General features: G+C 58.1%; 3 protein-coding genes across 3 annotated transcripts in view; 1 reads left to right on the forward strand and 2 right to left on the reverse strand.

Moving 5' to 3' along the window:
- Positions 1-249: 249 nt before the first annotated feature.
- Positions 250-10752, reverse strand: CSK (C-terminal Src kinase). Its single transcript, XM_061447335.1, has 13 exons — positions 10606-10752; positions 5173-5248; positions 4761-4874; positions 4142-4254; positions 3324-3543; positions 2912-3005; positions 2770-2835; positions 2536-2635; positions 2300-2390; positions 1505-1578; positions 1199-1394; positions 681-767; positions 250-585 (listed from the first exon to the last, which is right to left on the reverse strand). The coding sequence occupies exons 2-13, from the start codon at positions 5185-5187 to the stop codon at positions 403-405; spliced, it is 1353 nt and encodes a 450-aa protein (XP_061303319.1). The 5' UTR covers positions 5188-5248; positions 10606-10752; the 3' UTR covers positions 250-402.
- The window catches only part of SEMA7A (semaphorin 7A (John Milton Hagen blood group)), a 140520-nt gene continuing 123760 nt past the window's right edge, over positions 6219-22978 (forward strand). Inside the window, exon 1 of the mRNA XM_061447327.1 lies at positions 6219-6223. The gene's annotated coding sequence lies outside the window, so the exon portion shown is untranslated. The remainder of the gene's footprint in view (positions 6224-22978) is intronic.
- Positions 18813-22515, reverse strand: LOC133266136 (cytochrome P450 1A5-like). Its single transcript, XM_061447320.1, has 7 exons — positions 22397-22515; positions 21265-22131; positions 20722-20848; positions 20104-20193; positions 19892-20015; positions 19442-19528; positions 18813-19236 (listed from the first exon to the last, which is right to left on the reverse strand). Exons 2-7 carry the CDS (start codon positions 22108-22110, stop codon positions 18930-18932), a joined length of 1581 nt encoding a protein of 526 aa, XP_061303304.1. The 5' UTR covers positions 22111-22131; positions 22397-22515; the 3' UTR covers positions 18813-18929.

Consider the following 22978-nt stretch of genomic DNA (forward strand, 5'->3'; position numbering starts at 1 on the left):
CTATCCTCCTCCTCCTCCTCCTTCTCCTTCTTCTCTCTTTTTTTTTGTGTTTTCTTTTAATTACATTAAAAAATAAGATTCGTACTTTAGGAAAACGCCAGCGCGGGGCTGGGCCCTGCTGCAAATCATAAAAAACAGTGAAAAAAACCCCAACAACAACAACGAAAAAAACCCCCACATTTTGAAAACAAAAATCCCACCCCCCTCAAAAAAAAAACGAAACAAACAAACAAACAAAAGAACGTGGGAGACCCCCAAAAAACCCCAAAACCTGGGAAAAAAATAAAAAATAATAATAAAAACAGATTGATTTGGAAGTTTGGAAGCAACCGGGAGAATTAGGGGGGGGGGGGGTTGAAGCACCCCCAGGGCTCCCTCCTGGCCGCTCCCGGTGCCCCCCCCTCACAGGTAGAGCTCCTTCTCTTTGATATGCACTAGCTGTTCACGGAGCTGGTGGAAGGACGGCCGGTGGCCGGGGTCCAGCGTCCAGCACTTCTTCATCACCTCGTAGACGACAGCGGGGCAGCCGTCGGGAGCATCCATCTTATAGCCCTTCTCCACGCGGGGTACCACGTCCTTCAGGGGCTGGGGGGGACAGGGGAGGGAGTCAGGATGGGGACGGGGTGGGGTGCCCCCTCCGCACACCCAGCCCTGAGCGGATGGGGATGGTCCTCACTCACAATTCTTGGATAAGGCACTCGCCCGAAGGAGTAGATTTCCCAGAGGAGGATCCCGAAGCTCCACACGTCTGACTTGGTGGAGAATTTCTGGAGGGAGAGAAGCCTCGTGAGAGGGGTCAGGTAGGGATGGGGGTGACAGATCTTCAGGGCCGCTGGTCTTAGGGGTCAGACGGCAGGGACTGGGGCTCAAGCACCATCTCTGAATGGAAAAGTTGGGGGGAGCGCAGGGTGCAGCCCTCTCCATGAGCCTCCATCACATCCTCATCCTGAGGGGATCACAGAATTCCAGGATGGTTTGCAATGGAAAGGACCTTAAAGCTACTCCAGTCCCAACCCCTGCCATGGGCAGGGACCCCTTCCACTAGAGCAGCTTGCTCCAAGCGCCTGTGTCCAACCTGGCCTTGAACACTGCCAGGGATGGGGCAGCCACAGCTTCTCTGGGCACCCTGTGCCAGCGCCTCAGCACCCTCACAGGGAACAGCTTCTGCCTTGTACCAATCCATTCCCCGCTCACCCACCTTTTCTCTAAGTGCTTCTGGTGCTGTCCACTTCACGGGCAGCTTCCCCGTGTCCTGCGTGGAGGAGGCTTCCTTGGTCAGCCCAAAATCGCTGACCTTCGCGATGTTGTCCTCCGAGACCAGCACGTTCCTCGCCGCCAGGTCCCGGTGGACGAAGTTGTTGGCTTCCAGGTACTCCATGGCTTCACAGACATCTCTGGTTGGGGTGGGGAGGGAAGGGGGTCAGCGAGGAGGCCCCAGAAGGCTGCTGGGTGCGGGTCAGGGTGGTGGGCACGGCCAACCCTTGGTGCTTGGGCCTGTACTTACAAGGAGAACTTGAGCAGGCAGTCTGCACCGAGGACTGACCGCCCGCGCGACCGCAGGTAGTCTACTAGGCTGCCCTGGAGGGATGGAGATCATAGAATCATGGAAGGGGTTGGGTCGGAAGGGACCTTAAAGCTCATCCAGTTCCAACCCCTGCCACAGGCAGGGACCCCTTCCACTAGAGCAGCTTGCTCCAAGCCCCTGTGTCCAACCTGGCCTTGAACACTGCCAGGGATGGGGCAGCCACAGCTTCTCTGGGCACCCTGTGCCAGCGCCTCAGCATCCTCACAGGGAAGAGCTTCTGCCTTAGATCTAACCTGAACTTCCCCTGTTTCAGTTTGAACCCATCACCCCTTGTCCTATCGCTACAGTCCCTGATGAAGAGTCCCTCTCCAGCATCCTTGTAGCCCCCTTCAGACACTGGCAGCTGCTCTGAGGTCTCCACGCAGCTTCTCTTCTCCAGGCTGAACAGCCCCAGTGTTCTGAGCCTGGCTCCATACGGGAGCTGCTCCAGCCCCTGATCATGACCCTCCTCTGGCCTTGCTCCAACAGCTCCATGCCCTTGTATTGAAGACACCAGAACCACACACAGTGCTGCAAGTGGGGTCTCACGATGCCATCAGGGTCAGCATCCCACCTACTGCCCCTCCTGCGTGGGATGACATCCCTCCCTCGGAGCCAGCAATGGGACACACAAACTCCAACCACCAGGGTGGCCCAAGGGCAATACCACCCAAGTTGAGTCTGTGGGGTGAACCCTGGTGGGGACACAGAGGGGACAGGGCGTGGGGGTCTCACCTTGGCCATGTACTCAGTGACGATGTAAAGGCCGCTCTTCTCCTCCACGATCACCCCCAGGAGCTGCACCAGGTTGCTGTGTCGGAGCTGCCTGCGAGGCACGGGAAGGCTCAGGGTAAGGGGCTGGGGTGAAGAAGGGGTCCCACAGTCCCCATAGGACGCTGGGGACCACCCACCCCTACGTATACGGACAGAAGAGCCCGCTCCCCTGCGCTGTGCCCCCCGGTAACACTCACGTCATGACGGACGCCTCCGCCAGAAAGGCTTGAGCTGTGGCATCGTTTTTAATGCACTTCACGGCGACTTTGTTCCCCCGGTAATCCCCCAGCATCACGTCTGCAGGCCGGGAGAGACGGGCACAGGAGACACTGGGAAGCATCCCGGCCTCCCAGGGCCCCACCATCACCCTGGGGGGGCTGCAGACCCTCCTCCCCCCCACAGGTCAGGGCCACCACAGCGCTGGGGCTTACCTCCGAATTCCCCTTTGCCAATGATCTGCAGCAATTTGAGGTCCTTCATGTTGAGGGCCCAGCCACCTGTGAGAGGGAGGAGGAGGGTGAGGGGGTGCTGGGGGGGGTCCCCAGGAGCCGGGGAAGGGGCACGGCCACTCACTGCGGGAGAACTCGTCCTGCGCTGCCACCGTCCCCTCCATCACCTTGGGTTTGATGAGGCGGGTGCAGAGCCCATCTGCGTCCGTGGTGTAATGCTGGGGAGGGGACACGGGGACATCGCAGTGGGGTGGGGGGGATCCCCACCAAGGCGATGCCAGGCTCTGGGATCCCACCAGGTGGCAGCACAAGGCCATGGATGGAGCATAGAGGGAGCGTGGGGGGTCCCAATGCCTCCTCCTGCCCATCCAGCCACCGCCTTTATCCTGCCCCGTCCTCCACTTTGCCCCATGGGGTGGGCAGAGAAGGCCCCACCATCTCTGGGTGGGAGCTCAGACCCATACGCCCCATCTCCCCCAGTCTCACGCCTATGGTCCCCATGCTGGCCGAGGCGGACAGGAGCAGTGGGCCCTCACCTCCACCAGCTGCATGAGGTTTTCGAAGTAGACCTCCTCGTCGATGCTCAGCTTGCTGGAGGAGTAGATGATGCGGTAGTGCTCCACCTTCCCCTCGCAGCTGACGCACAGCGTGTAGTCCCCGGGGTAGTTGGTGCTCTCCCGCACCAGGAACAGCCCCGTCTCGGGGGGGTACAGCAGCCTCTCCGCCTGCTCCCGAGTGATCTTCCCATGAAACCACCTGCAAGGGGCACACAGGGCAGGGTGAGCATTGGGACGTGTTTGGGATGGGGATGTGGAGCAGCCTTCAGCCCTTGCCTGCATGGAACCAGCTTGCTCATGCTCCTCCTCGCTACCCCCATGCACCCCATCACACAGCTCCTTCCATGGCATCCTGCTCCCCTCCCCACAGCAGCCTTGGCTCCTCCAGACTGGGTCACTGGTGGCTCTGGGATGCAGCAGGGATATCAAACCCATCATCCACCCATCTGCCTATCTCCCACCCCTCCCATACAGACCCCACTCCGACCCCCTTCTTCCTCCCAGCAGCTTTCACAACCATAACTGTGGGGAAAGGACCTATTTTGGCATCCAACCCAACCATCCACCACCTCCCCAGCTCTGCAGGCAGCTCCAAAGATGCTCAGAGCTTTCCCCAGCAGCACTGGATCCCAAATCCACTTGGGAAAGCCCAGGCCCCTGCTCCTTCTGCCTTCCCACCTCGCTAAACCCTGTGAGGGATTCTGTCTGGACACGGGGTCAGCTGGATCTCTGGTCTGACGCAGTGGGGATGCTCCCCCCCAGTATTCCCCATGGCTGAATCCCCAGTGGATACTCACGGCATGAGGCTGAGCTTGATCCCAGCTTTCACCCCTTCCCGCTTCTGCACGTAGTTAGCAGGGATGATGCCCTCCCGGCCCACCTTGTTCTTTGCCTTGTACCAGTTGGGATCCTGCAGGGACAGCAGAGACGTCACGAGAAGCCCACGGCCTCTGGAGACAGCAGCATCGCACCCGAGCTCTGCATGACCCCAAGCCGCAGGCAGGATGGGTGCGCAGGGACAGCCACAGAGCTCAAGGTGGGTGCTGGGGCAGCAAACCCCAATGCTGGTGGCCCCATGGGGGCCACCACGACCCCCTTCCCAGGCTGTTGGGTACCCCAGAACCCCCTGACCCACGGCCGCTGTCCTTTCCCACCCCGGCACCAAGCATCGCTCCAATGTGAGCCTCTCCCCAACCTCCTCCACTTCCCAGGAGGCACTCCAGAGGCTTCCAATCTGGAGAAACCTTAACTAAGGAGGCCATGAGTTAATTAACCGAACGCATGGCCCCATTCCGGCCCTGCGGGACGTCCATGGGGACCAGGAGATGGCACTGCCACAGCGTGTGGCGGGATGCAGGGATGCTCCCGGCGTGGCGCTGGCAGCAGGGTGCTGCCACGGGGAGGTGATGGCCTTACCTTGGTGACAGCCACAATGGTCAGGACGTCTCCTTTGCTGAAGGGCAGGTCCTGCTCGGCAGTACCGTGGAAGTTGTACTTGGCGATACATTCTGTACCGGACGGCCAAACAGCCTGGCCGGGGACAGCGGGATGGTGTCAGAGCCTGGCTGAGCACCCCCGCCCCCCCCAGCACATCCTGGTGCAAACCCAATGGGATTCACTTAAACCTGCAGCACTCGGGGGGATCTGGGGCAGCCCAGAGGGGGTTTTCAGCTGGGATGGGGAGGGAAGGACACAGACACGCTCAAACACAGGTCCCCACAGTGCTGGGCTTCTGCAGTGCACAGGGGGATGGGGACAAGTCCCTCCTGAGCCCTGGGGCTACCGCTGAACAGGTGAAGAGCCCGCTCCATCCCTGCCCGGTGCTCACCTGCATCCCTGACATCTTCTCAGGAGGCTGGAGCACGACTCTCACAGGGGGGACACGTCACTGGGTACCATGAGACCTGCAGCAGGGGCGAAGGACAACTTAGAATCCGAGACTGGTGTGGGTTGAAGGGACCCTAAAGCTCATCCAGCTCCAAGCCCTGCCACGGGCAGGGACACCTTCCACTAGAGCAGCTTGCTCCAAGCCCCTGTGTCCAACCCGGCCTTGAACACTGCCAGGGATGGGGCAGCCACAACCAGGCATGGTGGGCTGTGTAAGGACGATGCGCAAGGAACCCTGCTGCAAAGGATGCTGCCAGAGCCACGTCAGCAGCTCTTAACCACCAAGAAGGGAACAGATCAAGGTGCTGCTTCCAACACATACCCAGAGCAATGCGGAAGCGAGAGCTCTGGGTCCACTCAGCTGAGAGTGGGACCAGTGCAGAACTGCTCACCCGGATTATAAGGTATTTGCATGGATCCAGCTTCTTAAGAGCGGAGGTTTACGTGCTGCGTGACCACTGCAGCATCAGCAGCAAGGATCCAAGGGATGAAACGGAATGGTACAGAGGGATGGAGGTGCCTGGGGATGGGATGGGAGCAGAGATGACCTCCAAGAGCCACTGAAGCCCATTTCCCAGCCCAGGGCGGCTGCTGCATCGTGATGGAACCAGCAGTGAGAAGCTCCAAACCCTCTGCCTTGGAAACCCCCCAGGCCAGCCTCATCCTGCAGAGCCTCCTCATCCCGAAGCAGTTCGGAGGGTTTTGGGCAGCCCTGGGAGCTCAGCCAGTGGTTTTCAGCTGGGATGGGGATGGAGGCACACACACACACACACAGGGGCTGCCGGTGAGGTGGTTCATGGTCCCTGCAGCACCAACGGGGAAAATGAGGCGTGAGGGATGCAGCCAGCAAGACGCAGCTTCCCCAAGCCCCACGCTCATATCCAGACGTATCCTGATCCCTCCTTGGCAGCACTGGGGACGACGCAGCCAGAGCCCTGCTCTCCCGCAGCGCCTGGTGCCCCCCACGTGGAAACATCCAGCCCCGGGAGCTTCCCAGGCCCGGGATCCAAAGGAAATAAACCACATCCATTCCCTGCAGGACCAACCCCCCGGCAGCACCCCGAGGCCCTAGGCTGGGTCGCATCCTGCCCCGGCATGTGGGAGGGGAACAAACCCGCCTTTATGCTCGCTGCTTGGACCCCGGGGAAGGGATGAAGTCACCGTCCCCAGCATCAAACCAGGCTTTCTTGGGCTGGGGCACGGGGTCGTGCCAGGCGGGGGGCACCGAGCGGGATGTGCGGGATGCAGGAAGCGCATCCCTGCCCCAAAACCCACCCAGGTGCTAATGAATCCACTGCATGGGTCTGGGGCTGACAGCGGCTCAAAATAGCTTGGGAAAGAGGAACTGAAACAAGAGGCAAGGCTGGAGGAGGAAGAAGATAAGGGGTAGAACCACAGGGAGGAAGAGAGCGGGCATGGACACGGCCCCGTCTCCACCGCAGCCATGCCCAGAACTATCCGGAACAGGCATCACTCTCCCACCACCTCCTTCACTGTCCCCCAGGCCACAGTGCCCTTTAGCAGAGGGAAGTCAAGGCTCAGACACTCACCCCAAGGGAAGAGTTTGAGGACCGGAAGGTGAGCACTGGGGTTTCCAGTGAAGCCCATCACCACAGCGTCTGGGCCCCACGCACTGGGTTTTCTTCCCAGCCAGCCACGGGGCTGTTGATGAAGAACAGCATCTCGAGACGGCACCCAAACCCTACTTGATGGCACCCATGAGGTGGGAACAGAGCCATGGAGGTGGCCAGGAGCTGAGGGAGCGCAGCGCTGGGTGATGCTGGGCTGGGGAGCAGCAGCTGGGAACGCAGCCCCCCAAAACTGCCCCATCTGCAACTCGTTTCCAAGCTGATTTTTGGTTAAATTCAGAATTTACACCTGGTGTGGAGCAAAGGGTCCGGACAGCGCCAGCCTGAAACACAGCCCAAGGAAAACTGGGAACAAACTACACCCCTCCATCAGTCCATGGAGGGACTCGGCTAGCGCCTGGAAGGAATTGGTTGAAGAAGAGGTGCCTCTGCATCCCTGCAGAGGGAACTGCCCATTGCCAGGGCTTTTGACCCCTGTTCCCCAGTGAGCACGCTGTGGGGCACCGAGCAGGAGCAAGCCCCAGGTGTTGCTCAAGGATCAGCTCATCCCCAAAGTGCTGAGTCAGCGCTTCCCACCGCCCTGGCGCTCCGACGTCGTGATTCTAACCCTAAACTACCCAAAGGAGAGCAAGCAGCAGGAGGAGGCTTCACCCTGGATCCGACCGCAGCTGGAAAACCCGCAGGAGCTCAGTTGGGATGCCAGGGAACATCACCTGGAAGAGACGCCCAAAGACCCATCCCAGGACCACCAGGCTGGAAAAGCCACTTCCACCCTGCACCAGAGCAGGATCTTTCCACTCCCGCAGGATGGTTGTTTGGGCTTTCAGCTCACGAATGTCACCAGCACTCAGAGCTTACAAATACAGAGGGGCTCCAAAATGTACAGCCCGCCTTTGGGCTCTCAGGCCTTCGTTAAGAGCACTTTCCTTCTCCTTTAAAGGGGAAACTGCCGCAGCAAACCCTGTCACAAGGAACCTGCTGCACGGCAGTTTGCACCTTCCTGGATCACGGACATCGCGTGGTGGCACTGGCATAAAGAGAGCACACGGGGAGGTGGTTAACAGCACCGGGGCTGCCCTGATGTCCCCCCGTCTCTTGCCACCGACCTCCCGCAGGTGACTTTTAGGCAGCGGCCTGGTTATTCATCACCTCGCTTTAATCGCTACCTTATTTCTGCCTCGGAGGAGGAGGAGGAGGAAACCCTGTACCCCTGAGAGCAGCGAGGCCGCTGCCACCCGGCCCCCCAAGGCGCTGTGCCTGCGGTGGCCTCATGTGACAGCCAGCGGTTCCTGCTGAGCACGTCACCCGCTGTCACCCAGCACGGCCCCAGCCTCGTGCCCCCACTCGCTTCCGCCATCCCACCTTATCCCCATGGATGGGAGCCGGCGCAGGGACAAGGACGCGGCGATGGATCCTGAGGCTCAAGGGAGCATCGCTCCCTGCTTTTCCAGCACGGGAACACGGGCATGGCCCCTTCTCAAAGCAGAGGTGCTCCCCCCAAGGAGGATGCGCAGGAGCAGAAGCCAGCTTGAAGCAAATAAATGATCATTAAGAAAATAGCCAGGGAGCCGCCCAGCAGATTCAGCAGAGCCGAGCGTCAGGTTTGGCTCTTCAGCTCTGCCAGGAGACGGCTTCACTCCCCCTGGAAACATCCCATCCCCATTGCCATCGGGAAGCAGCCAGAGTGCCCTTCCTCTGCCCGAGCATCTCTGCTCTGGCCAGGCAAGGAACCTCAGCCCCACGTTGTGCACCGGGAAGGGCCAAGATTCACCCCCGCTGCCTCCCCGCTCCCAGCTTTCCCTCTGGGAAGCCCAGTTCATAGGGAAGAGCCGGGGAAGGCGGGCAGGGCAGGAATGGTGAATACCACAGGTACCCTGATAATCCAAAGAGCACCAGGGAAACCGTTCCTCTTGTCAATCACCAGCCAAAATCATGCTGCGCCAGACCCATGGGCAGGCTGGGACCGGCACCCAGCGGAATTTGGGACCCCTGGACCAAATCCCACTGGCACCAAGGGATGGGTTGAAGGAAAGATGCCACATTTCCACCTCAGACCCACTTAGCTGGAGGGAAACAGGGAGCAGCCCCTGCCCAGCCCCAGCTAAATCAAGCTGAGTTGTAGATGGTAGCAAAGCTTCACTCCCATGGAATTCAGGGTGCAGGCACCATCCACATCCACCTCACTGCAACATCTCCAATCCGCAACAACTCGAGTTTCTTTAAACTTCACCAAAAATAACCCAACCCAACCCCAACCCAGACAACATCCTCACACTCTCCAAAAGATCTTATCTCCTGTTATTACAAGTAACACCTACGATTACTCTGATCGAAAGACAAACGTTCTTCCTTTATCTCATCAGCAAGCTGGCTGCGCTCGCAGGGCTCCGCTGCTGCTCCCCCGGCCCAGCGTGGCTGGAAAGGCAGGGGGGGGCTTTCCTTTTCTTGCTTTCATTTCTTTATGCTTCTCTTCAAGGGAAGATATTGCCCTTCAGGCCTAAGAAGGTGCCGAGGGGAGGCAGGTGGAGGGCTGGAGAGATGCTGCGCCCGGCCTCCCCATGGCAAAGGGCTGTTCCTTGTCATCTTTCCTACACAAACCAACCCATCAGGGTGATTTTCCGCCCTCCTTATCCCACACATCACCCCAGCATCCCTTCCCAGGGAGACCTTACATGTCCTGGGGGGTGTCAGGGCATCCTTGGGGAGCAGCACATGGTGAAGCTGCTTGGGGCACGGTTCAAAGGGTTTCCATTGCAAACACCCACCCCAAACTGAAAAGATGAGGGGGGGAGAAAGCAGAGTGAGGAGCACCCCAAACCTCCCCGTGCTCCCAGGGGGATTGTCCCGGTGCTGCTCCCCTTGATGAGGCTTTGCTTCATCACCACCATCGCGCCGATGAAGGGTGAGGAACGGGTACCCAAGGGATGCTCCCTGCATCCCTCCGCTGTGCTCCCACAGTCCTCTCTGGCCACTCTCTGCCTTGGCAGGGATCGGGATGGGCTCTTCCAGAGGGAAGCCGGGTTGAGCTCCCCTCTGCTGGGAAGGGAAGCAGCCATCACCCTCCTCGCGCTGCCCAGCCCTTGCACCTCAGGTTGGAGTTATTGTGTGTGACTTTTCTCCCCGCGCGCCGGCACAGCCCCTTTCACTCTCGATCAACCGACGGGCAACAGCCGCTGCTATAAATAACCCATCCCCGCCTCGGGGACCAGAAACATGAACATCAATACATAAAATTAGGGGAAAAAAAACTAAAACCCTGCTGCCAGCCCCTTCCGACGCCCGGCCCCAGCTCCCTCCTTCCGCCCCAACCGCTCTCAAAAACCCCGCCAGCAGCAACCCAAACGGGCCCGGCCTTTGTATGGGATGAGGATGGGGACGGGGCGGGAGGACGAGCACGGGGATGGAGACGGGGATGGGGCGGGAGGAGGGAGAGAAGCGGTGCCAGCCCCTGGCCGGGCGGCGGGTCCCCCCCCCGGGGGCAGGGGATGCTGCGGGGGTCCCTGGCTCCCTGCGTGTCCGGGGCCGGAGGACGCAGCCCCGTCCCCGGCGGTGCCGGTGTCCCTGGGGGCCGGGGTCACCCGTGCCGGGTCAGGCAGCACGGCCGTGCCCCCCCGCAGGCCCCATTGTCTGCGCTGGGCGGACGGGCCCGGCCCGGCCCCGCTGCCCCCGCCGTGGGGACGGGACCCCCAGCCCGGTGTGTGTGTGTGGGGGGGGGTGTGGGGGGTGTGCGGGCACCCCGGTACGTGCGTGCGCGTCCCCCCCCCGCCCCCCGGCGCGGCACTCACCTCCCTCGGGCAGGGGGCTCAGCCCGCCGCCGGCTGCTCCATGCGGCGCTGCCGGGGGCCTCCGGGCTCGGCTGGGCCGGCGGGGGGGCGCGGGGGGGGGCGGAAGGGGCGGAGGAAGCCGGAGCCGGAGCCGCCGCCGCCCGGCGGGGCCGAGCCCGTTGCGGCGGGAGGGGAGCGGGGAAGGGGTGGGGGGGGGGGGGTGCTGGGAGCTGGGGAAGGGGGGGGCGGGCAGCGGAGCGTCCGCAGCCCGGGTCGGGCCGGGCCGGGCCGGGAGGGGGGAGCGGGGTCCGCCCGGGGCGGCGGGGCCTGCTGGGAGGAAGCGGCGCCCGGAATGGGAGCGCGCCTGCGCCGGCACGGCTCGGAGCGGAGCGGCGCGGAACGGAGCGGAGCGGGGCGGAGCGGGGCCGCCACCTGCCGGGGGCCGGCGCACCCGCACCGGGACCGGCACCGGGACCCGCATCGAGCCCCTCCGCTGTGCTCCTGCCCGCCCCGCGGGTGCCTGCTCGGTGGGCGCGGAGCTGCGCTGAGGCGGTACCGAAAGAGCGTTAAAATACACGTGAAGAGGGGCTGCTGCTGCGGAGCCAGCGAGAAACAGCAGGGAAATGTGCAAGCAGCAGAGCGCCATCAAAATACTGTACTATTACTGTACTATACTGTGTCGTGTGTAGTCTGTAGTATATAGTGTATACTATGTACTATATATAGTATATACACTATATATGCTATATATGTACGTAGTATATAGGCTACGTATACAACATACTACATACTATATCCTATAACAATAATAATATAATAACAATGCAATATAATACAATATACTAATGATACGTGATATAATAAATTATGTGATATTGTATCATAGAATGGTTAGGGTTGGAAAGGACCTTAAGATCATCTGGTTCCAACCCCTCTGCCATGGGATATCCTTTCCTATCCTCTTATGTATAACCTGATATAATGTAGCATAATTTAATTAAGATATGGTATGACATAGTAATTTATATAACATATAAATAATGTTACATGCAATTGTACAATATAATTTACTCATAATGTATGATCCGTGCTATGCTATGATGTGATATAATGTGAAATGATCTTTAAGGTCCCTTCCAACCCAAACCAATCTACAATTCTATGTTTCTATGGTATAACGTCCACAGCAACAGTAACAGCAATCGTGATGATAATGACAGCGATGCTGCTGATGGGGTGAGGGTGTCCGGGCACAGCTGCAGTGGGGTGGAAAGCTGTGGGTGCCTTGCACTGCAGGCACTGTGTGGCCAGGCCTGAGAACCTGCCTGAGGTGTCAGGGTTGTTCCAGCAAGGGAGCAGCGTGGAAGGAGGGATGGGAGAGAGGAAACAGTGCTTGGGCATCCTGCATTGTTTCCTTATCCACCACCGCGTGGGTCCCTTGGGATGGTCGGGGTTTGCTCCATCCCTGGGGAAAGGCACAGGCCCATGGGTGCTGGGCAGGACTCGGAGCGCCCCCTTCTCACTGGGAGGCCTCGCTGGAACACCAAGGTACAAAGGTGCTTCAGCACCCACACCGAGGTGGCTGCTGGTTGTCACTTCCTCGCCCCCTTAGGGCAGAGCAGGAAGCCCAGGCACCGGCCTCCCTCCACTTTTTGGCTACCCTTCGCTTCACCCCATGCTTCAGCATCCCGCTGCTGAACCATAGGTGCCCCAAACCCATCCAGCTGGGGAGGAGGACAATGCCAGCAGCTCCGCTAGCCAGGGAGGCTCTGGAGAGCATCATCACATGGGAAGAGATCACACATTGAGTGTGGTACCTTCGAGGAGGTTGGGGAGGGAACGGGCAGGAACTCTTCCCACCGTCTCTGCTCCTCTCCTGCTGGGTAAGGGATGAAAGCTCACAAAGACACTCCAGAGTACCAGCCCTGTGTGGCTATGAAGGGAGGATGCTCTCCCTGGGATGAGGGGACCACGAAGAGGTGATGGAGATGTCTGTGAAGGGAACAAAGGGACTGCAGAGGACAGGGAAAGTCAGGGGACAGAGCCAGAGCGGCCAGTGGGGTGGGTTGCAAAGCCCAGCTTCTCTTTAGGGAACACATCCTTGTTCCTGTAGAAAAGAAAGAGCCAAGGACCTGCTGGTGGAGCTGGGCAGCCCAGAGCCTTTGCTGCCCCAAGCTGCCCCTGGGACCTGGTGGGTTCATGGGGCACCGGGGTGGGGGGGAAGGGGCTCATCCTCACACGGTCCCTGAGCAGAGCCGACCTGGGAGGAAATGAAACCAGCTCGTGCATCTGTGTGCACCAGAAACGCAGCCACGGAAGAAAGCCCCAGCCTGCCCACACACCCCAGTGCACTCACCCGCACTTGCACGCTCACAGCGGGTTGAAGTGGGGTGCCACAGGAGGCCAGAGACAAGGAAGAGGGGCAGAGGCAGGTTTTTCCATCCAGGTGTTTCCATCGGAGGGTGGGGATTTCTGTGTGATAGGAACTGAAATCACAGGATCCCAGCCTGGTTTGGGTTGAAGGGACCTTAAAGCTCCTCCAGCTCCACCCCCTGCCACGGGCAGGGACACCTTCCCCTAGAGCAGCTTGCTCCAAGCCCCTGTGTCCAACCTGGCCTTGAACACTGCCAGGGATGGGGCAGCCACGGCTTCTCTGGGCACCCTGTGCCAGCGCCTCAGCACCCTCACAGGGAAGAACTTCTGCCTAAGAGCTCATCTCAGTCTCCCCTCTGGCAGGTTCAAGCCATTCCCCTTGGCCTGTCCCTACAGGCCCTTGGCCAAAGTCAATAAATATCCCCCCTCACATCAACACTGGGTCTGCGATTCCACCTTCCCTGGGTCTGTGAAGCAGCACAGGGCTAGGAGGGTCTCAGCTCTCAGATGAAAACAGCAGGCATCAACCCAGCTTGCTGGGGAGTCCTGCCCCATCCCAGGTTTTCCCAGTCCATCAGACCTAGGAACAGGGAAACACCCCAACGAATGAACAGCTACGAGTGCTCAGAGCTGCTGTCAGGGCCTTTCTCCCCTCTGAAGGTCCATTCCAGCAGCCCCAAGACCATCAGCATCCCTGACAACCTGGGAAGGGTCTTTGCTTGGGAGTGGGTGATCTGGCTGGAAGGGAAGGATGGATTTGGCAGCACCAGGAGACAAGGATAGCCATGTCCTTGCCGTGCACCAGGAGAGGGGGCCCTTCAGCTGCCGGCAATCACCAGGAGTAGAGAAAACCATAGAAAGGGGGGGGGGGGGGGGGAAGCAACAGAGGAGCTGGGAGTAAACTCCCGACTGGAGTTGAGGGAGGGAAAAGGGAAAGGGGAAAGGGAAGGGTTGCTGCATTGGATATACTAGGCAGCAGAGAATCCACCGGCGGTGCTGGGAACATAAGAGGGAGGCTGGCCTGGAAGCTCCCGGCTCATTCCACCCTGGAGAATCCCCTTTCCAGCTCCAAACGCCCAGAAGGGAGCCAGGTTCGGCTGGTTCCGCGGCTCCCAGAGCTACGGGGGTAGCGGGGACATGGGATGCTCTGAAGGGGCGATCAGTTCCCTCTAGACCCCCCTTCCCAAACGCGCATCCCCAAACCCCGCCGTTCAGGGATGCCCCTCGCTCCTCTGGCTCCGCAGCACTGCGGAGCTGCTGTGACCGGTGCCACGGGAGGGCGTCCACGGCCCAGAGCCAGCGGGAAGGGACAAACCGCGTCCGTGAATGCGGATCCAGCCTTGGCTCTCGGGGAGGCTTCTCCCATCCAAAGCCTTCTCGGATGGGGAGAGCTCATTCCAAGGCGCGGGATCCTCGCTTCCAGGCTGGTTTTAATGAAAGCAGAAGAGGAGCAGGCTTGGGGATGGTGCCTCTTGGGGGTGGCTTCCCCCCTCCTGCATGGGAGCTGGAGACCCCCTGCACTGCCTGCCCCCCCCGGCATCCCCTGCTTTACCCACCCTGATGGGGCACAGCGAGCTGATTTTAGGGTCATGAGAGCAGTGGAATGCTCAGCTGGGACCCCTTATTGTGGGGACAGTTAGTGGGGGGTCTATGGGGAGAGATGAGAACACATCCCCTTGTGTCATCCCCCTCAGAGCTTCTTTTCTGCCACCCGATGCCAGCTTCGGGGCCATGCAGGTGACTGCCAGCCCATAATACACCCTGGCTGTCCAGTCCCCATCCCGCTTCCAAGGCCGGGTTTGAGGAGCATCTGAAATCCCAAAGGCTTTTGGCTCACACTGCCAGTGCTTTGGGACCTGGTGGCCCTGGCTCCATGGGGACACGTCTTTGTGGCTGCTTGTTCTTGGCCCCAAATGAAATCATGCCCATGCCCATGCTGGGGTGGGCGACAGCCAGACCTGAGCCTATTTCAGGAGCTTGGAGCTTTGCGTGCGGGGAGTGGTTATCTCTGCATCTCCGTTGTTCCCTTCTCAACCCGGGGACAAACTCCGTCCTTATCCGCTTTCATGTCTCTGATTAACAGGTACCTTGTACCTCTAATGAACCCAGGGCAATCGATCTGCCCAGACACTGTCTGCTTTCCAGAGGGAAGAGGGAGGTGAGGGATGGGAGGAGGAAGAAGGGTTCATACTGATCTGGGAGCACTCACGGCACAGGGGCAGAGCCATGGTTTACATGTCCAGCACTCTTGGCTCAAGATTCCCTCCATCCACAGGTCCAGCAGAGGACCAGCATCTTCTCCAACCCACCGCAGAGGGAAACTTCACCAGGGGAAGGTCCCATCAGCTCCAGCACCCCAGAAGGTGAGGGCTGGGGAGAGATTTTCACCCCCAAAAGGCAGAAACCAGACATTATCCCCACTGTGAAGCGGCTGCTCCTGGGGAGAGCCCCACGCTGTCCTGATGGAGCTGCAAAGAGAGAGATGGTGTTTGGGGGGTTCCTTCTCTGAGGGAAGGAGTTCCCAAAGCCTACTGGTGCAGCAGGCAAGCAGGACACTGGCACAAAGCCCACCACACTTAGAGGATGTGCTGTCACCAGCTCAGAGGGAGGTGTCCCCAAAGCCAGTGGCAGAAGGAAAGCACCTATTGCTCAGAAATAGAGCTTAAGGTGTGATTCAGAGCTTTATTTTAAGCTCTAGGGCATCAAGGGATGCTATTTTTGGTGTCATGGGACTGCCACCAGTGTTGGGGACAAGCAGCAAGAAGGAGACACCCAAGAGTTAATCCCTGTGGGGAGATGGTTCCTGATAACACATCTCACAAACAGGCAAAGGAAAGAAGTTGGAAACACAGGATGTGCTTTTAATGAGGAGGGTCATTACGGGCTGGAGCAACTCCCCTCTGCCTTCCATTGGGGAGGAAGAGCTGCAAGGGGTCCCCTGAGCTTGTCTGGGGGTTCTCATGGCAAGGAGGTGCCACCACCCCCGATGCTGGCACCAGGAAGGAGTCGGCTTGAGGGACCTTTCCCAGTGGGAATGAGGGAGCTCTGGAAGAGGAGCTGGAGCCCAGTGGCCAGGGCTGCTCTGCTGACTCAGGTTGCACTGACAATCAACGCAATTGGCCATGGAGTGATAACAGCTCCTCCGGCTTATCACCACCCCGGTGCCAGTAAGGAAATCACCCAGCACTTGCAGACTAGGCAGGGAGTAATTAAAGGCCCTAATTGAGGAAGATCATTAGGGAAAAGCAAAGGTATGGGAGCTGGAGCCCCTTTCCCACTGTGAGCAACTGCGGCTTTCACAGCCGTCATCAATGGGTTTGTTTATCAGGAGGAAATGAGGAAGAGGAGGCCATGAAGAGCAGAGTTCCTGCACCTCAAAGGGAGCAGGGGGTTCAAGTCTTGGCTTGGGGTTGGGGTGGCTGGGATCAAAAGAACACTTTGACTGCAGCATCCCCAGCTGGGGCCTCACCTGGGATCACTGCTGGAGGGACCAGGATGTCCAAGGAGACGTGTGAGTGCAGAGACATCACACCAAGGTCTCAGGGCACCCTCCTGCCTCTGCAAGCTGCCCAGCAAGGTCTCCTGCAGCTGCATGGCATGTCTCCATTGGCATCAAGTGGAGGGAGAGGTGCCAAATGAAGATGGGGCTTTGTAAAGCAGGGTCTTTTGCTTCCAACACCGTGAAGAGAAGGGCTGTATGGGGAAGAACAATCACCTGCCCATTTGTTTCCCCTCCAGCCTCTTCCCTTCTCCATCCTGACACTGGGGTGGCTTCTTCTCCTGGGTCTCTGGTCTTGGGGGACCAGCCTGGCAGCAGTGTCCCCAGTGGAGGCAATCAGCCCTTGATGAATGTGTCTTGGGGAGACCTTCCACCACCAAGGGGCTGTTTCACCTCAGTAATGTTAATATTAATTTGCTTATCTGCCCCGGGGCTATAAAACACTCATTTCCAAAGGGAAAAGAAATAATCCCCCTGCTCTTTCTTTGTATCTGTACTCACTTATTGCGGATCTTATCAGCAGGTAGAGCAGAAAGTCACGCAATGGCCCCAGCTCTGGTCCTACAGCAGCACCAGTGCTGCGTGTTCCCACTGTGGCTGATATGGATATGATACGGAGCCTCTCCACCCCATGGGGATGGTGACGCACACTGCTGTTGAGTCCCTGATGATCCCAGGGCTCTTCTGAATCACCAGGTTAGGGTCTGAGAGACCCAGATCCACGTCCAGGGTGATCCCAACCATTCCCCTGTGGTAGGTGAATGCCAGCTTTGGGGTGTCTCTTGTGGAAAGGTATTCGTGACTCTCTTGCCTGGACCTGTGGCCCTTATCAGAGGCAGTGGAGATGTTATTTGCCTGATGGATGTCATAGGTTGTCCTAAACCATCCTTCTCCTTTTCCTCCAAGACCTGGGGCTCAAGCCACACTTTGGACCTCCTGGTCCCTCGCTTTTCCTGCAGTATTGGGGTTATGCCATTAAGTGATGAATCCAAAGCCAGTGTGACACAGAGTGAAGCTTCTCGGGCTGGTTCAATGCGTTCAGGTAGGTCTGAGGCTGTATCTGCTCAGGGTTGCATCACACACCGGTGACCAGGCAAGGCCTGGACACACAAAGACAGAGTTACTCCTTTTCTCTCAGGCTTGTTTAGCGGGTCTGAACACCTCCCTGCTCGCACTGGAATCTCCCTCACCTCTTGGGCAATCGGCTTCCCCATTTTCGTCCCCAACACGCTCTTCCCTTTCTGTCTGTTCTTGGAAGGTTTTGTGCAATGTATGGTGAGTGACTGGCAGTTGGGGCTGGCAGGAACTCCTGTTGGTCAGGGTTTGGGGCTCTGCAGAGCAGATACCACCCATGGGAATGGTGTCAAGAGCAGTGCGTGTTGCACTGGATGGTTTGACTTGTTCCTGCAGCGCTGCTTGCGTGCAAGTAGAAGCAAAGGAGGCATCTGGCTCTACTGGCATGGGCTGACTGGCAGCCAATGTAAACTCTTGGGTTGGAGTTGGAGGAAGTCCTGTTCTCCTCTGCCCCGCTGTGATAACATCCCTTGCTCTGCTCCAGAACACCGACAGCTTGACTTGCTCAATAGCAATGGTTAAAGGTGTCCTTCCTCCCGTCCTGCAGGGCCAGCAGTGACTGTGGTCAATGAAGCCTCAATGCACTGGTCCCTGCAGAGAGGCTTTGCCCCAGCCCAGTTTGTTTGGAGGATCCCTCTCATTCTGCTGAAGAAAGGAAACTGCAGAGCCCTGGGTGCAAGGCTGATTGCTCCTCAAAGAACTCCTCTATGGCATAGATCAACCTTTCCTGGAATGGGGTCCTAGAGACATGGCAGGTCAGCTAGGCAATGAAAACCAGTGGAGAAGCAAGGGAACAGGCTGTGCTCGGAGGACCTGGAAACGTGCTTGTATTTTTCCAGGGGGTTTCATTTTCCCTGCAGACACATCTACAGTGAAGGTGAAAATGAGCCCAGAAATAGTGGTACTGGACCTCAATAATAGTTGATAGTCAATAATAGTTAATCCTAATAATAATGATAGTTGGCTGGACCTCAGTAACGACACCCTCCTCTCCACCCAAACTTTGGGCATCAGTTCATCCAAGATCTTAAACACTGATGGAGGCCATGGGATTATGGCATGGGTTGGGTGTCCTTCAGCTACCAAAGGATACAGCCCAGTGGTATTCAGATAGTTTGGTTTGGGGTACATTCCCTTTCCTTCTAGCAAAAGACCATTCTCACACCCCATAAATGTGCTTTTGCGGTACCAGGACTAGATGTGATGGTATATCCAACACTAGAAATGCTGGAAAAATGAAGAAGCAAGAAATGCTACAAAGTGAACAAGACAAGGCAAGGAGTTCCGACAGCTTCAGTTTATTTCATCATCCCATATAGCTGTACCAGACCCCGTTTTGCTCCAAGGACACGCAGGTCTTTGCCCTCCCGGTGATGTCCAGGCAATGGATAAGCTCTGCTCAATTCATGCTCTTCATAGGGAAGCGCTGCTTCACCTGGAAGTGCTCACACCGGTGGTGCTTCACGGTCAACCCATAGAGTGGTGTCATGTCCACCTGCTTGCCCTCCCGCACACTGAACTCCAGCTGCTGCAGCAAGGTGGTCAGGAAGAGGAAGACCTCCCACCTAGCGATGGTCTCCCCGGCGCAATTCCTCTTCCCCAGGCCGAAAATCAGCACCTTCATCCCTTCCACCTTATTCACTTCGGTGCCATCAGCACTGAGGAAACGCTCTGGCTTGAAGGTCCGTGGATCCTTCCAAAGCTTCCTGGAAGGGAATACATCAGGTGGTGAGATGCTGAATCCTGGCCATGAGTGTGGAAGGTGGGACCTGCCAGTAAGTATACCCCTATGTTTAGCAGATGCCTCTCCCTTTTAAAGCAGGTTGACCCCACCTCCACCCAGGGAGATAACAGTGCAGGAAGGGTCCTGTTTGTCACTGTTGGAGGCTTTCTGCCTCAGGAGGTACTTACTCATCATGGTTTACTTGCCACTGGTTGATGAACACGCAGCGGTCCTTTGGGATGTAGTAACCATTCAGCACCGTGTCCCTGGTCGTGCTGGAGAGAGAAAAGACTCCCAGAGTTTGGGAAGAGGAAAGGTCCTTCTGCATCCTCAGGAGACTATTAATGTGCTCCTGGTGCTGGTGAAGTAAGGATGAAGCCCAAAGGGATGGCTTCATGAGGGACATTCGCATTGTCCGTGAGCAGGATTGGACAACCCCTACCTAAGCTGGGTGGTGTACCTGCAGTGAAGTCAGCAGAATGGCTCTTTGGGAGCTCCTACATGGAGCTGTGAGCTCCCCATGGCCACGAGCATCCTACCGGTCAATAATGATCTCCCTGCCTCTCATTGCACCACTGACGAGATGCTTTGAGCCCGCCTTGTCCCTCCACCTCCTTTGCAGCCCCAGAAGCCCTTACCTGTGCGGGATGGTGAAGGGCATGAAGGAGGAGTGCCTGAACACCTCCAGGATAAAGGCTTCTGTGTAGGGCAGCGCGCCCCGGTCCGACAGCCTCGGTCTGCGCTCCCGGCCGATGGTCTGGTCTGTGGGAGGTTGAGAGAAGGGAGCAGGTTGGGGTCAGCCTTGGACAGGGAGGTTTTGGCTCCAGGGGAAGCAGGTTCCTGGACTCACCCAGCTCTTCCTGGATCCTCTTCTGGATGTGGGGGTACACCACGAGGTACATGAGGCTCCAGGACAGGGCAGTGGTCACAGTGTCAAAGCCTGTTCAAAGAGGAAAGCGTATGGATGAAGTCTGCACAACACGCAGGGCACCTGCCCTGCTCCCTAACCCTGCCATGGAGCAGTCTGGGGTGGCTAAGGAGGCATACAGTGAGACTCAGGTTCTATCCTGTCAGAGAAAGCCTTGCCTGCACAGTCTGCTCTCATTCATCCTGATTCACCCCTGCGTTCTGTCGGGTTTGCAGGAATTCTCTGGAATCAGGGGAGTTTCCCCAAGTAGCTCAAAGATGAATCAGTGAACAGACATCTCCCTCAACCAGGAGAAGCCACCCTGGCTTGTGAGGCTTGGCTGAGCCTTTCTCTTTTCCCTAAAGCCTCTTCCCAGAGCTGGTGCTCCATGCTGCTTCCCAGGGGTGTCCCTAAAGGGTCAAGGAAGACCAGTGAGCTGCAGAGTGAGTGCTTAGACCCAAACTGGCTGCCTGGTGTTGGACAAAGCTGGGTCAGACAGGGCTATAACACGAGGAGCCTGAGGAAACCTGCAGTAGTGAAGGAGCCAGTGGGGAAAGGTACCTGCTCCAAAGAGGTCATTCACAAGGTTGACAATCTTCTTCTCAGGGACCTGCGCCGCAAGGTTTGTCACCGCTTTTTTCTCCAGGCACTCCTCGATGAGGGAGTCAGTGATGTCTCGGATGTAGTCCTGAGAGGAAGAGAAGACAAGCCATGGCAGCAGAACCAGCGAGGAATGGGTGTTACTGAGCAAGCACCCCGTGCTGGAGGAGCCGAGGGCTGTATGAGCTCTGGAAAACATCACCTTTCAGCCACCACGCTCCCTACTGCTTTTGCAACCTAAGAAACCAAGGAGATGGCTCTCCAGGGCACAGATCAGATGGTCAGCATACAAACCAACTCTACCACACACGGCTGTGGAGGAGGAGGACTGCAGTGCTAGACTGCACGTGGAGAGACTGCAGGTGGACTTGACCATGCAGCGGTAACTGCAAGAAGGTAGATGTCCACTGATGCTTGGCTGCAAGGAAGCCAACAACGCGCTACCAGAGAGGGGCAGAGAGCGTGGATGCACGTGGTGCAGGTGAGGGTCCTGCAAGCTCTTACCTTGTCGTAGGTCTGGTAGTGCTCTTTGACAAACTTCTGCATGAAACGGAGGAAGGACTTGTTGAAATCTATGAATAAGCGCATGGAGCGGCTGGGAAGATACCGGAGCAGGGGGATGAAGTCTGCAGGGTTGCCAGAAGCAGCCACAGCAGCAAACCGGTCACTGGTGTTCACTATATTGAGCAGCTCCTGGTCGTTGTGGTCGTGGCGCTTGCCAAAGCACATGGCGCAGATGACGTTGGCCACGGACACCACCAGGTACCGGTAGGGGTCGAAGCTTTTCTCCTCCTCCATGAGCTGCAGGAATTTGGTGACCAGGTACTCGGCCTCCTTGGACACGTGCTCCTCCAGGAGGCAGCAGGATGAGACTCTGGGGCTGGGGGTGATGGAGAAGGTCTTGAGGGCGTTCTGGGCCAGCTTCCTGCGGGCTTTCCACACCTCCTCGGAGTCAGAGCTGAAGGTCATGCTCTGCCCGTCCGCAACGTAGCGGAAGCTGTGGAGGTCGGGGCGGCCCAAGAAGTCTTCTGCTTGCTTCACCAGGGCTTGCTTGATGGTGTCCAGCCCGCTCAGCACCAGCACGGGCCGGGTGCCGATCCTCACCTCCATCACGTCCCCGTAGCGCCGGCTCAGCCGGGTCAGCGCCAAGTGCGGGTCCTTCCTGAGCTCCAGCACGTTGCCGAGGATGGGGAAGCCCCTGGGGCCGGGGGGGCTCTTCAGCCCCTTGGGCACGCGCTGCTGGAGGGACTGGATGAGCAGGAACACCAGGCAGAACACGGCACCAGCCAGGAGGAGCTCGGTGGCCGAGACAACGCCTTGGCTTCCCACCAGAGACATCGCTGCCTTCATTGCCTCTTGCCTGCAGGAACTCTAAAGGAGTGAAGTGTTGTAAAGAGCCACGATCAGCGAGAGGTTGAGTCCTGCAGATGCTGAGAAAGGGCATCAAGTGGCCCCAAACAGTTCAGGGTGATGGAGCTGGATTTAGGGGTTTTCAAGGGGTAAAAACTGGAGACCTCTAAAGACTCCAAACCCATTGCTTAAGGGAGACCTCAGCACCCCAGAGCCTGTAATGGCACTCCTTTCCCTGCAGAAGATGGGCACTCAAAGCCACACACATGCACACATTGTCTCTTACCTGCAGGTCCTTGTGATAGACAAGGCTGGTTTTGCTGCCTGTAGCTCCCAGCAAAGAGAGACAGAGGGTATCTGCTTGTCCGGGGGAGCAGAGGAGATCCTCTCCTGCTGCCTGGACCTTCTCCTGCTATCTGGAATGCCATGGCTTTATATGCGCTCCTTTAACTTCTTATCTCTGTGGGGTTACCGGTGAATAGCTACCCATTAACGAACTGGAACAAGCCCATCTGGGGCCAGCCCAAGAACCAGGGAAGACCCTTCCTCAGCTCCACTGGGGTTTGGGGGATGAATGATGACTTTTCCTCCTGCCAGGGCACGTGTCTGCCCTGGAGCTCAGAATGAGAGGCAGAAGTGGAGTTCCTGAGGACAGGGAGGCAGAAAGGGGGGGTCCCTAAGCCCTGCCCTGGGGATGATGAAGGATCCTCTCCCACTATCACTGCCTAGAGGGATGTGCGTGCCAAAGCCCTTTCCCAGGCTGACCAGGCTGGTCCCAGCACACAGAGAGCGCTGTCAGCTCCGTGGCCACTCTGGGGATGCTGGGAGCAGTGAGGGGATGTGTTTGCAGCAGGGCAGCCGCAGCCGC

This window comes from Pezoporus flaviventris, unplaced genomic scaffold (assembly GCF_033815535.1).
Source record: "Pezoporus flaviventris isolate CSIRO_AGI_PZ_B2104156 unplaced genomic scaffold, CSIRO_AGI_Pfla_v1 ptg000006l, whole genome shotgun sequence".
NCBI lineage: Eukaryota > Metazoa > Chordata > Aves > Psittaciformes > Psittacidae > Pezoporus > Pezoporus flaviventris.